We start from the raw sequence: 13,120 nt of genomic DNA, 5'->3' as shown, positions 1-13,120 counted from the left end.
TAATTTATTCAAGACATTAAATGAGATTACCTATGTAAAGAATTGTTAATAAGGGCTCGAACTCGTATCCTTTCTGGCAAGAAGTCCCACGTAGAACACCCTCAACATTTTCATGGGCTCGAACTCGACTTATATATATTGCAATGAGGTCCACTTAAAGCACTTTAAACCTGTCATTCATATTATTTCTTTTTCAGGGGCTCGAACCCGAATCCTGTCTGGCAAGGAGGTCCACTTGGAGGAACTTAACTTGACATGTTCTATACATTTTTTTCTTTTTCAGGGGCTCGAACCCGAATCCTCTCTGGAAATGAAGTTCTAATGGACCAAAGAAGCACTCTGATCCTTACTTGTGTTGTACATTATTTCTCTTTTAGAGCTCGAACTCGTTTCCTGTCTGGCAAGGAGGTCCACTTGGAGGAACTTAAACCTGACATGTTATATATATATTTTTTTTCTTTTTCAGGGGCTTGAACTCGAATCCTCTCTGGAAATGAAGTTCTAATGGATTAAGTAAGCACCCTGATCCTTACTTGTGTTGTATATTACTTCTCTTTTAGGGGCTCGAACTCGTATCCTCTCTGGCAAGGAGGTTCACGTGGAGCAGGGAAGCACCCTGAACCTGACGTGTGTTGTCCACAATGCCAAGAGTAAACCACATTATCTTCTCTGGTTCTTTAAAAATCAGGTAAAATGTTCATCTGATTTCAGATAATTTTACTTGTGGCATAAAAAAAGGTAGAAAAAAAATTCTTTTGTAACTTTGGATGATGTTAGGTACGAGTTAGAAAACGTAGTATTTTTATAATCGTCCATTTAAAACATTCTGAATTTTAGCTTTTTAACAACAAATTTTGTTGTGTTCATCTGTTTTTTTTTTGGAATATTGATTTCTATGGCACTCTGTTACATTATTTTAAGCGAAGCATCTCTATTATCAGTGCCTAATAATATGTGTATGTAATTAAACAGAACACTATTCACACAATTTTGCAGCAAATCTATATAAATTTTGTTTATATTTTTAAATCATTTTGTGATTGTGTTCGTTGATTTACCGTTTGATTTCAAAGCATCCTTTGATGTCATCCTTGTTGTTTGTCAACTTCTACTTTATTATTGATCATATAACTATTAGAAGTATCATAATGTTTTTAATGTTTAGATATATTTTATCTAAATAGTTAATCTTTTTCATTAATGTACACAACGAAGTAATGGGGGATTTTCTGTAACTTATGACCAGTCAAAAGTATTATAAAAATAACATGTCTAAATAAACGATAAGAGGTATTCTCAACGGACAGATGGACGGTTAGACCTTAATTATAGAAAAGCTTTGTAATAACGATGTATTCTCTTTGTCCAGACTATTGACTACACCTCTCCCCGCGGCGGCATATCCGTGGTCAACTCAGAACAGCTGGCGGATGGGGTCACCACCGAGATTGACAGCATAACCGCCGCGTCTGTGGGCGACGGGTACGCGAGTGCAAGTTCGGGTCCCACAGACATACCTGGATATACTAGCACGCTGCTTATACATAAGGTTATTGGAAATACTTACATAATAACACACCTTATATATAACTATGGTATCTGTTTATGTACGTCCACATCTAAGCTGTTTATTGGTGGCGTTTATGATAATCGATAATGATGTAAATTGATCAGTGATGTTCAAGAGGATGGAAGGGTGTCCCTCCCTAATGTTTGAGTGCTGTAGGCACCCAAAAATTTTTGGGCGTATATTAGTTTACCCTCCCCCAGAACCCTTTTAAAGATCATTTTGAACCAACACTCACCCCTAAAAAGCTCTAACGTCTTTGGATTGATTTTATGAAAAATTATTTGTTAATATAATATAATATGTTTTGTTAGATTCTTTTTGATGCTATTGTCCATGTTAGCCCAAACTAAAGAATTACTCTTACATTATGATATTCTGGTTCATATCAGAAATTCTTTTATATGATAATTTTGTTTTGTCAGTGAGATTAAGTCTAAATTCCCAATTTTATTTTATATTCTCTAATTCATATTTTACATGTAATATGCACGGTGTCCCACAAAAGTTGATTTAAAAATGATGGATTTTCAATATGTCTTCTCAACCGATTAATATCCGCTGGAATAGAACCGGCTATCAGCCATGCTGGAATAGCATCGTATTACAAACAATGTTTAACGAATATTAAAATAAAAATAATAAAATTGAAAACTATTGTCAACTGCTATTCGAAAGTCAAACTGTCTTTAAATCGTATTTGAAATTGGAAAATATCTTAAATAAAACTTTTAGATCAGAAAAGGACAGTAAAATGTATAATAGAAATAATAATTATAAATGATCTTATGGCAACATCTAAAAATGGTTTTAGCGCATTTTTCTTACGCACAAATATTCAACCTTTTGCAAGAATGGCTGCTAAACACTTGAGATATAGAGCAAAAAATGTATGCAGATACTGTTAGGGACATGTACTAGAACATATCAAAGTTTAAAGGTCATATCTCAACCAGGGAGGGAGTACTGGCCCCCCAAAGTCGACTACAGAAAATCCAATTTTTTTCTTGTAAAGGGTAGAAGATTTAGGCATAAGAAAAATGCGCTAAAACCATTTTTAGATGTTGACACCTAAGTTTTGAATTTTAGATTTTACTGTACTTTTTAAATAAAAACTTAAATATTTTTTTGTTGTTCTATTAATTGCATTAAAAAACGAAGAAAATAAGCCATTAATCATTAAATTCTGATAACTACAAGTGGGATAAAGTTGCTTTCAAAAAAGTTCCCATAAAAAAAACACACTACAATATTATACATTTCTGGCAAGGTTTTATAAACAGTTACGTATATAGTTAATCATTTTGTTAGCTCCTAGAGCCCAGATACTAAGTCAAACAAAAAAGTTATTAATTATAAGTTTTTTATTTGCGTTTCTGTGGACAATTTCTTTTTTATTCAACCATAAATAAATGATTTTTAAAGCTTAGAACTAGTTTGGACCAGCTGGTAAAGTAGCAGAATCAAGGATACGAAGGAAAAATTTATAAATAGCTTTAATGTATTTTATATTTTAGGGTTTAAATTCACATTATTGTAAAATTATTTTATCATTTTATTTGCTTCGGAAAAAGTTGCTATTCAGTTTATTGAAAATTAAGTTGTCTGGTTAAGAATTTTTTATTATTAAATTAGCATATGTCAAAAAGTTTCCTATAAAAGTAAAAATTATATTAAAACTACACGTCATTGTTTAATGATGGAACGCATAAGTTCATAAGTTAATAGAAAAAAAGAGCTCTATTGTAATTATATCACATGCAGTGATTTATTGACAAATTCTTCTAATTAAAAACAATTTTCACTAAGAAATAAATAGTCAAATCCGAATTTTCAGATTAGCAGGTTAGCTACTCATTTTGGATGATTTTTCTATGAATATAAAATGTAGATGTATCTTTTGGTAACCATGTAGTTTCCTTTGTTAATTTGATATTAATTAGCACCATTGAAGCACAAGAAATTTTGGGTATATTCCCTTTCATGACAACGCCTCTTAACTGGTGTTTCGTTTTATTTTAATAGTAGCTTTAAAAATTCATTAATTATTAAAAGTAGACGAATTGGGTACCCCTGCAGTTGTATGACAATTAAACAAATACAAATATAACATTATACAGTTTCAAAAGTGAACTTCCCTCTTGATAACTGCAAAGCATACCCGTCATTGTTTAATAAATTATTTAAAAAAACATTGCATTATCAGACAAAATCGTCCACATCGAATATTAGTTTGAAACAGAAGTAAAGATAAATCATGTATAACAGAATTGAAACATATGCATTATGCATATTGAATCATATTTATCAGAAACGCCAACCGCCTATTTTATACCGGCTTGGCTGCGGATGTGGATTCTTGAAAAATAGAACAGCTTTTAATTTTTATTTGACTGTGAATTAGATAAAAATATAGTTAAAATTGTTTTATCTGCGGATTTTAAAATCTTTTATCCTATTATATAAAGTAGTAAGCTTTTTTGTCTGTAGCGAAGGATCTCGCTAACCGCTGAACCAATATGCTTCTCCTTTGTAGTGAATCTTTTATTTGCGACCGGTCGCCATTTACGCAGACTATGGCTGATATTTTCAAGAAACGATCCGATTTCAACTGATGATTACTAAAAAAATGTTGTTTATTGCAACGGCTAACTAATCGGCTGTCGAGCCATGCTTTTTATTATTTTTTTACAATTTATTGTAAAACATTTTTTGACATGTTTGTGATTTATATCTTATAGTTTTAAAGTTTTTTTTCATACCAAATTTTCCTTCTTTCAGTTGTGAAACTTTTCTACAACTTTATAAGTCCTGTACATAAACGTCCAAGGCGGGGGGGGGGGGGGGGGGGGGTTAGTGGTATGTAAAGGGGTGTTTATCCACCCCTCAAACGTTTAAACCCTCATCAAAATTTTAAAAATACATTAGATAACACCCCTCAGACCTTTGAAACCACTCATTTTAACGCCTAAAAATAAAGGCTTTGGCGTTCTTGGTTTTCTAATGGTTATTAAATCATACAACGGATGATCACTTATAATATTGAATATTTTTTTTTTGACAGAAAGCCAATTTAGACCTAAAAACTACTGCATAAACATTACCATGATAAATTATGCTTCTCTGAGCAAAATAACCATTACACTATGGTATTCAATCATCCTTTTCCTGAAATATTAATTATCCACCTTACTTTGAAATTGCTCGTTCTTGTTATTTTATAAAATCTAAAATGTTATATAGTGTGGTGTACTCCTAACACTGTTATATACTCATGCATATAGAACAGATTTTAGATTTACACAAAATTGAATAGATCCATCTTTTTATAACTGACAGCTTTGGAAAGTGTGTAAATAACAAGGATGAGAATATCCAAAAGAGTTTATCTTAACAAGTTATGGACAATATGATAAATAATATCAATACATTGTATAGTTATCTTGCAGTTTTCATGTTATTCCCGTATATAACTTTAAGACGTTAATATAAAGGTGCCTTTACCTAGAAATCATTATAAAAGAATACCCATTAGTTTTTTTTCTTCATATTTGATATTTGGATGGACGAACGTACAGACTGACGGTCACACGCTCAATATAGAAAAGCATTGCCATTAAAACTATAAATTTAGCCACTCTCAGTAGACCCATTTTTTAGAAAGTTTTATTTTTCAAACTTTTATTGGATTTAAAAGTTCACTTTCACTTGCAACTTTTACTTTTTGTTATGCAATTGAAATATTAAAAGTTTATCATAAAAAATTTCAGTTTGTTGTTATAAAATATTTTATAAAATTTATTTAATTGCAGTTTGAATAAACTTGATAGTTACATTACATGCATCACAAAAAAGTGCTTATTAGAAAAATATTTTAAATATAAAAGTTGAGAATAAACCTTTCTGCAGGGAGGGAGGGGGAGATTTTGCTGTTCATTAGTCTCCAAAGTTTTCTAATTCTTTGGCTGAACAACTTCGGGGAATTTTATTAAAATTTGATTGGTTTGTTCAATAATTTGAGTGTCCAAACGTTTCAACCACTTTTTTATAATCTACAGAAGGGTAATTTTGTTCATCATCATTGGGGTTATATCAATTCATTGGCCATTGTCTTTTACCTTTAAATTCCTGCCCTTTTTTGTGTCGTGTTGATTTAAGATTATGACAGATTTTCCACGACTCCTAAAAAAATTTCACTTTTTTTTACAGCCCTGAAATTGCAGCAGCTTGCCGACATTGTCTAATTTTTACTGTTTTATTTAGGTTGGTTCTGGCGATATTGGTAATTATTCTTGCCAGCCATCAAATTCAGCAGCAGCTAGTGTTATGGTTTATGTTGTTAAAGGTAAAAAAAAGTGTTAACGCTTGAAATTCTAAGCAAGAAATATAGTTTTGCTTATTTGTTAAAATATTACTGGATAAAATTATAAAGGTATTCTAAATGCCTATTTAGAAACTAATTTTGTTTCGATTTTTTTTTTCTGAAATAATTAAACAGTCCAAATTCATTTTATCTAAAATTTCTATAAAAAATGGCAAGGAATCAAAGTCATAACAATGAACTTAAAATATAGGCAACCAAACATTACAGTACAAAAAATCTAATCCCAGGAAGTATCCTGAATGTTTACATTATACTCTTTCTCACATCTCATGCATCCTCATGGCACAACTTTTTACCAGTTTCCAACCCTTTAATGCTCATTTTTGTGTGCTTCTAGATTGGAAGCAGGAAAACTTGGTTGTAGCCAACAATGCAAAAGTTGTTCTTCATTCTTCGTGGCCCTGGGCCATCATCCTACACCTTTGCATTGCAGTTTTACAGGTAAAGTGGTAGTATACCTTCATTTGGGAAATGAACCACTTAAAATTAACCAACCTTTAAACAGAAGCTTTTTATAGTGCCTTTAAAAAAAGGGGATGAATTATATAAACTGTTGGCCAAATTATATTACATCATATTAGAATATAATCATTATTCTAATTTGACGTCATTCCGGATTTTTCGGCCAAATGATTTTAATTAGCTTCTTTTAATCATATTATTCAGAACTTGAAACTAACAGCGCTATAATTTAATTTTCCCTTAGCAAAACATTTATCTTCAGAATGAAAAACTATATTGTTTGGAGGGAGGTTATTTTGGTCTATTTTCACAATACGGGAATATGCGGTTAATCTTGCACAGAAATATCAAAGTTTGTCCATACAAAAGTCACCTTCAAAACCTATATTTTAATCAATTGTTTACAATATACTGTGAAAAAAACCACTCGGCAATTTTTATTAAAAGATTTTATGTATCAGGGAAAGAAAAAGAAATAGCGGGTTTCGTCGTATTTTCACAGTAGCTTTTGATTGTTTATTTTAGGTTAAGTTTTGTAAATTTCAATGATTGTCCCGCTGAGTTAAAGCCCCCGACAGTGGTTGAAATAAGAGAAAGAAAGCTACTGTGAAAATACGACGAAACCTTTGTTTTCTTTCCATGATTTTTTTTGCTAATGGACGCTGTTTTCCTTCTTTTCATTGTCATTTAAAAGATAATTAATTTTTTTTTATTTCAGATATTATCCAATAATGGAAGAAGTTAACTTGAAGTCAAGGATAGAAACATCATTAAAATATAAATGAAACACGGAGCTTCAAAAAGAGAATTATTTTATTAAAAATGATAATTAATATTGCTATTTATAAGTCACTTTGTCTGTTTTGATTTTTAAAAGAAAAAAAACAACATTTTAGAACTGCAACTAATCTCTAATTATGGTATGTCGTCCATCGTTCATTGAATAGTCACCTTAAAATATCTATAAAAACATCTTTTGCTTATTCAATCATCATATTATAATTACTTTTTTTATATAAAATATGTTTCTACTTAATTGTAATAAACTTTACTACTTTCATAAACTATTGTAATTTTGCAACGCTTCTTATGGACATATTTTTTTTATGATTAAAAAGTAATAATTTCTTTTAAAAATGATTAATTTGTTATTTATTATGATATACTTGTTACCTTATTATATTTAATTAGTTCAGATTTTTGTACTAAATCTTATTGAGTTGAATTTAAAAATTTCTTTAAATTTCTAAAGGTTAGTTTTTTGGTAAAAATTTACAAGAATAATCACTATGTGGTTGCTTAACAGTAATATTATCAATTCTTTTTATGCATTAAAAACTTAGATTTTTTTAAAGCCTAGCTACTCTATTTTAGGGGGTTGTCCGTGCGTCATTTTAGATGATACAAATAACAATCTATCTCTATACTTGAAAACATGTTCTTTAAAATCTTAAAATAATTTTCTATTAACATATTTAGGTAAAAAGATCATTTCTTTTATGATTAAAAATTGGCAATTTTTTTTCTCTCAGCTAAAATGATGTAAAAGCTTCTATTGCTGCGCTTTTTTGAAGATGATTGTCATTGTTATTTTATAGATTAAAAAAAAAGAATATTCATTATTTTAGTTCACTTTTCTTTGCATTATTTAAATAACAATTTTTTTATGTATGTTTTAAATACATAATGTCATTAATAAAAGGGGTTTTTAATTGCTAATTTTTTGCTTGAATTGTTTTTATTAAACTAAAAATCTTAGTTATAATATTTTTACCATAGCCATTCAAATGTATTATTATTATATAAAGTAGTGTTATTATATGTTTTTGTCACTTCAGAAAACTTAATAAATTCTATGAAATTTGTTAAAACTTTTTTTTGTTGTCCTTGAACGCTTTTGTTAGTTATAGACAATTTGGTGCAATAATTTCTTTATATTTGTTTCTTATTTTGTTATGATTTTTAACTAAGCTATTCTACAAATCCATTAATAGGTAAGCCTTTAAAAACGTAAGGGAACACATTGAAAGGAAGAGAGAGAAAAAAGTAGCTAAGTATTGAGATAAGGACAAGCTAGGCTATAGAGTATCTGCACTAATGAATTAAATTAAAATCATAAAATTAGAGTAGTTGATAATTTTCTTTAACGGGGGATTGAGAAAGGAATTAATAACTTAAAGAACAGCTTCACTACTAAAAAAGATTTTAAAGGTTAGATTTAGAGAAGGTGCGTAATGCGTACACGAGTTCGCTATTTAATTGCCATGGGTTTATCTGACTTTTATACACCCTGGGAATATAGAAAACTTTGTGTATAATCATTAGCTGGGATGGTATTAGTTTCATGTGGGCATAGACCATCAGTCCACATGGAATGGGACTCAAATTAAATACTCTAAAAAAGATAGAAAATAAATTAAACAGTATAGAACTTTTATTGACGACAAATTCAGTCATTAAAATAGACAGGTAAAAATTGTTTGAAACTGATTTTCTTTTATTAGGCCATAAGCAAACTTATTATAGTGTAACTATTGCCTAGTTATGACAGAAGTCCTGCTTTGATCTTCCCTGATGATTTGTTAATTTATACTATCACGTCCATATATAGTTGTGCCAGGGGAAGAAAAAAATTAAAGTTCGTGTGGATTTTATCGAATTTAATTTGGAAAAATAATATGATGAATATCTGTACCTGTCTAGAAGAGGTTGTAAATGAAAAGGAATGCAAAGCCAGCAACATTTGTTTTGCATCAGTCTCTCTCTTTCTCTCTCTCTCTCTCTCTCTCCTTCTCTCTCTCTCTCTCTCTCTCTCTCTCTCTCTCTCTCTCTCTCTCTCTCTCTCTCCCCCTCTCTTACTCTCTCTCTCTCAAAACTCATGTTACTTTGACTTCTTCCTTTTAATTCTCTCAATTCTAGAGTTCCTTTGGTGTACGTGGTGTTCATACTTTTTCTACAATGGTTTAGAAAAAAATATGATGTCTCTCTGTGTGACTGAAATAGTTCGACTTTACAGTGAAGTTTCTTATAGGTTCATAGAAGGTTTGTAACTCTTTTTGTACCTAATCCCTATCAAAATAATTCGCCTCTAGAAAATAATTCATGTTCACCCCAGTTTTCTTTCCTTCACTGTTACTCTTTAATAATAAAAATTATAGTGAATGGTCGACTTCCCCCTTCCCTAAAAAGTCCCTAGATGCCTTTAGAGATTTAACCGCTGTTTTGTATAAAGTAGTAGTACCCTCGAAACATCCGGTTGGCTACAAAAAATTCTATTCTAACTTTTGAAATTGTAAATTTACCCATTTACCCTGCGGGAAGCTGAGTGACCCTATCTCTGTGGATTCTTACTTGACCAAACCTAAGCTGAAATAAACAAAATAAAATGTCCTTTTTCTACTTTAAGTCAAGTCCAAATAACTGTTTTACTTTAAATATGGATATGAACAGAAAAAAAATTGCCACTATTTTGGCTATATGTATTATGCAGCTTTGCAAAAACATACTACACTTTGCATCTACGGATGTTTGAAACTAGATAACAAGCTCTGTATTACCCCTGTACCACAGGAGGTGTACCATCATCTACGGATGTTTGAAACTAGATAACAAGCTCTGTATTACCCCTGTACCACAGGAGGTGTACCATCATCTACGTATGTTTGAAACTAGATAACAAGCTCTGTATTACCCCTGTACCACAGGAGGTGTACCATCATCTACGGATGTTTGAAACTAGATAACAAGCTCTGTATTACCCCTGTACCACAGGAGGTGTACCATCATCTACGGATGTTTGAAACTAGATAACAAGCTCTGTATTACCCCTGTACCACAGGAGGTGTACCATCATCTACGTATGTTTGAAACTAGATAACAAGCTCTGTATTACCCCTGTACCACAGGGAGTGTACCATCATCTACGGATGTTTCAAACTAGATAACAAGCTCTGTATTACCCCTGTACCACAGGAGGTGTACCATCATCTACGGATGTTTGAAACTAGATAACAAGCTCTGTATTACCCCTGTACCACAGGGAGTGTACTATCATCTACGGATGTTTGAAACTAGATAACAAGCTCTGTATTACCCCTGTACCATAGGAGGTGTACCATCATCTACGTATGTTTGAAACTAGATAACAAGCTCTGTATTACCCCTGTACCACAGGGAGTGTACCATCATCTACGGATGTTTGAAACTAGATAACAAGCTCTGTATTACCCCTGTACCACAGGGAGTGTACCATCATCTACGGATGTTTGAAACTAGATAACAAGCTCTGTATTACCCCTGTACCACAGGGAGTGTACCATCATCTACGTATGTTTGAAACTAGATAACAAGCTCTGTATTACCCCTGTACCACAGGAGGTGTACCATCATCTACGGATGTTTGAAACTAGATAACAAGCTCTGTATTACCCCTGTACCACAGGGAGTGTACCATCATCTACGGATGTTTGAAACTAGATAACAAGCTCTGTATTACCCCTGTACCACAGGGAGTGTACCATCATCTACGGATGTTTGAAACTAGATAACAAGCTCTGTATTACCCCTGTACCACAGGGAGTGTACCATCATCTACGTATGTTTGAAACTAGATAACAAGCTCTGTATTACCCCTGTACCACAGGGAGTGTACCATCATCTACGGATGTTTGAAACTAGATAACAAGCTCTGTATTACCCCTGTACCACAGGGAGTGTACCATCATCTATGGATGTTTGAAACTAGATAACAAGCTCTGTATTACCCCTGTACCACAGGGAGTGTACCATCATCTACGGATGTTTGAAACTAGATAACAAGCTCTGTATTACCCCTGTACCACAGGGAGTGTACCATCATCTACGGATGTTTGAAACTAGATAACAAGCTCTGTATTACCCCTGTACCATAGAAGGTGTACCATCATCTACGGATGTTTGAAACTAGATAACAAGCTCTGTATTACCCCTGTACCACAGGAGGTGTACCATCATCTACGGATGTTTGAAACTAGATAACAAGCTCTGTATTACCCCTGTACCACAGGAGGTGTACCATCATCTACGGATGTTTGAAACTAGATAACAAGCTCTGTATTACCCCTGTACCACAGGGAGTGTACCATCATCTACGTATGTTTGAAACTAGATAACAAGCTCTGTATTACCCCTGTACCACAGGGAGTGTACCATCATCTACGTATGTTTGAAACTAGATAACAAGCTCTGTATTACCCCTGTACCACAGGAGGTGTACCATCATCTACGGATGTTTGAAACTAGATAACAAGCTCTGTATTACCCCTGTACCACAGGGAGTGTACCATCATCTACGGATGTTTGAAACTAGATAACAAGCTCTGTATTACCCCTGTACCACAGGGAGTGTACCATCATCTATGGATGTTTGAAACTAGATAACAAGCTCTGTATTACCCCTGTACCACAGGGAGTGTACCATCATCTACGTATGTTTGAAACTAGATAACAAGCTCTGTATTACCCCTGTACCACAGGGAGTGTACCATCATCTACGGATGTTTGAAACTAGATAACAAGCTCTGTATTACCCCTGTACCACAGGGAGTGTACCATCATCTACGGATGTTTGAAACTAGATAACAAGCTCTGTATTACCCCTGTACCACAGGGAGTGTACCATCATCTACGGATGTTTGAAACTAGATAACAAGCTCTGTATTACCCCTGTACCACAGGGAGTGTACCATCATCTACGGATGTTTGAAACTAGATAACAAGCTCTGTATTACCCCTGTACCACAGGGAGTGTACCATCATCTACGGATGTTTGAAACTAGATAACAAGCTCTGTATTACCCCTGTACCACAGGGAGTTTACCATCATCTACGGATGTTTGAAACTAGATAACAAGCTCTGTATTACCCCTGTACCACAGGGGGTGTACTATCATCTACGGATGTTTGAAACTAGATAACAAGCTCTGTATTACCCCTGTACCACAGGGAGTGTACTATCATCTACGGATGTTTGAAACTTGATAACAAGCTCTGTATTACCCCTGTACCACAGGGAGTGTACTATCATCTACGAATGTTTGAAACTAGATAACAAGCTCTGTATTACCCCTGTACCACAGGGGGTGTACTATCATCTACGGATGTTTGAAACTAGATAACAAGCTCTGTATTACCCCTGTACCATAGGAGGTGTATCATCATCAACGCATAAAAAGAACACAAATAAATCAATTGTGTCGATATGCAATTTTAATAATTCATGTCGACTATATGTGATTAAATGATTGAAGATGTCAATGACTTGGCATTTTAGCATTTTTTAAGAAGCAAAAAATGTTACTATTATTCTATTAATTTGATTTTAGGAGTAGTTAATCTTTAGACAACAATATTTTAAGCGAAACATCTATATAATTAGGTACTAAAATGTAAGTTGTCTTTAACAAAATCAAGTATTTACGCAATTTTGCAGCAAAATAGTTTAGACTTAATTAATATTCTACTTATTGAATTTTTGCACTCTACAAGTAAGTGTTCATGCTCTTGCGCGTTTGTTTTACCATTGGATTTCTGAGTTTCGCTTTTATTACTGAAATTAATAAATTTGCGTCAAACATCAAAACATAAGAAAGTCAACCAAAAATAAATTGTTTTACAAGAACATCTTTAAATCAGCTATTAAGAACACATTTAATATTTCAATAGATTGC

The 13,120-nt window shown here is 32.7% G+C and overlaps 2 protein-coding genes across 2 annotated transcripts in view; one reads left to right on the top strand and one right to left on the bottom strand.

Annotated features, from left to right (window-relative positions):
• The window catches only part of LOC145315168 (zwei Ig domain protein zig-8-like), a 43,218-nt gene extending 34,934 nt beyond the window's left edge, over nt 1-8,284 (top strand). Inside the window, exons 8-12 of the mRNA XM_080155209.1 lie at nt 561-688; nt 1,370-1,549; nt 5,831-5,912; nt 6,289-6,392; nt 7,132-8,284. Coding sequence (XP_080011335.1) covers nt 561-688; nt 1,370-1,549; nt 5,831-5,912; nt 6,289-6,392; nt 7,132-7,158 — 521 coding nt within the window. The 3' untranslated portion in view covers nt 7,159-8,284. The remainder of the gene's footprint in view (nt 1-560; nt 689-1,369; nt 1,550-5,830; nt 5,913-6,288; nt 6,393-7,131) is intronic.
• The window catches only part of LOC145313731 (dual specificity protein kinase CLK2-like), a 317,678-nt gene that overhangs the window by 79,733 nt on the left and 224,825 nt on the right, over nt 1-13,120 (bottom strand). The window lies entirely within an intron of this gene.

The sequence above is a fragment of the Acartia tonsa genome, chromosome 3, assembly GCF_053477335.1.
Source record: "Acartia tonsa isolate MP-2025a chromosome 3, ASM5347733v1, whole genome shotgun sequence".
Classification (NCBI taxonomy): Eukaryota; Metazoa; Arthropoda; class Copepoda; order Calanoida; family Acartiidae; genus Acartia; species Acartia tonsa.
The sequence above is the reverse complement of the archived record's forward strand: the minus strand, read 5'-3'. Positions and strand labels throughout refer to the sequence as shown.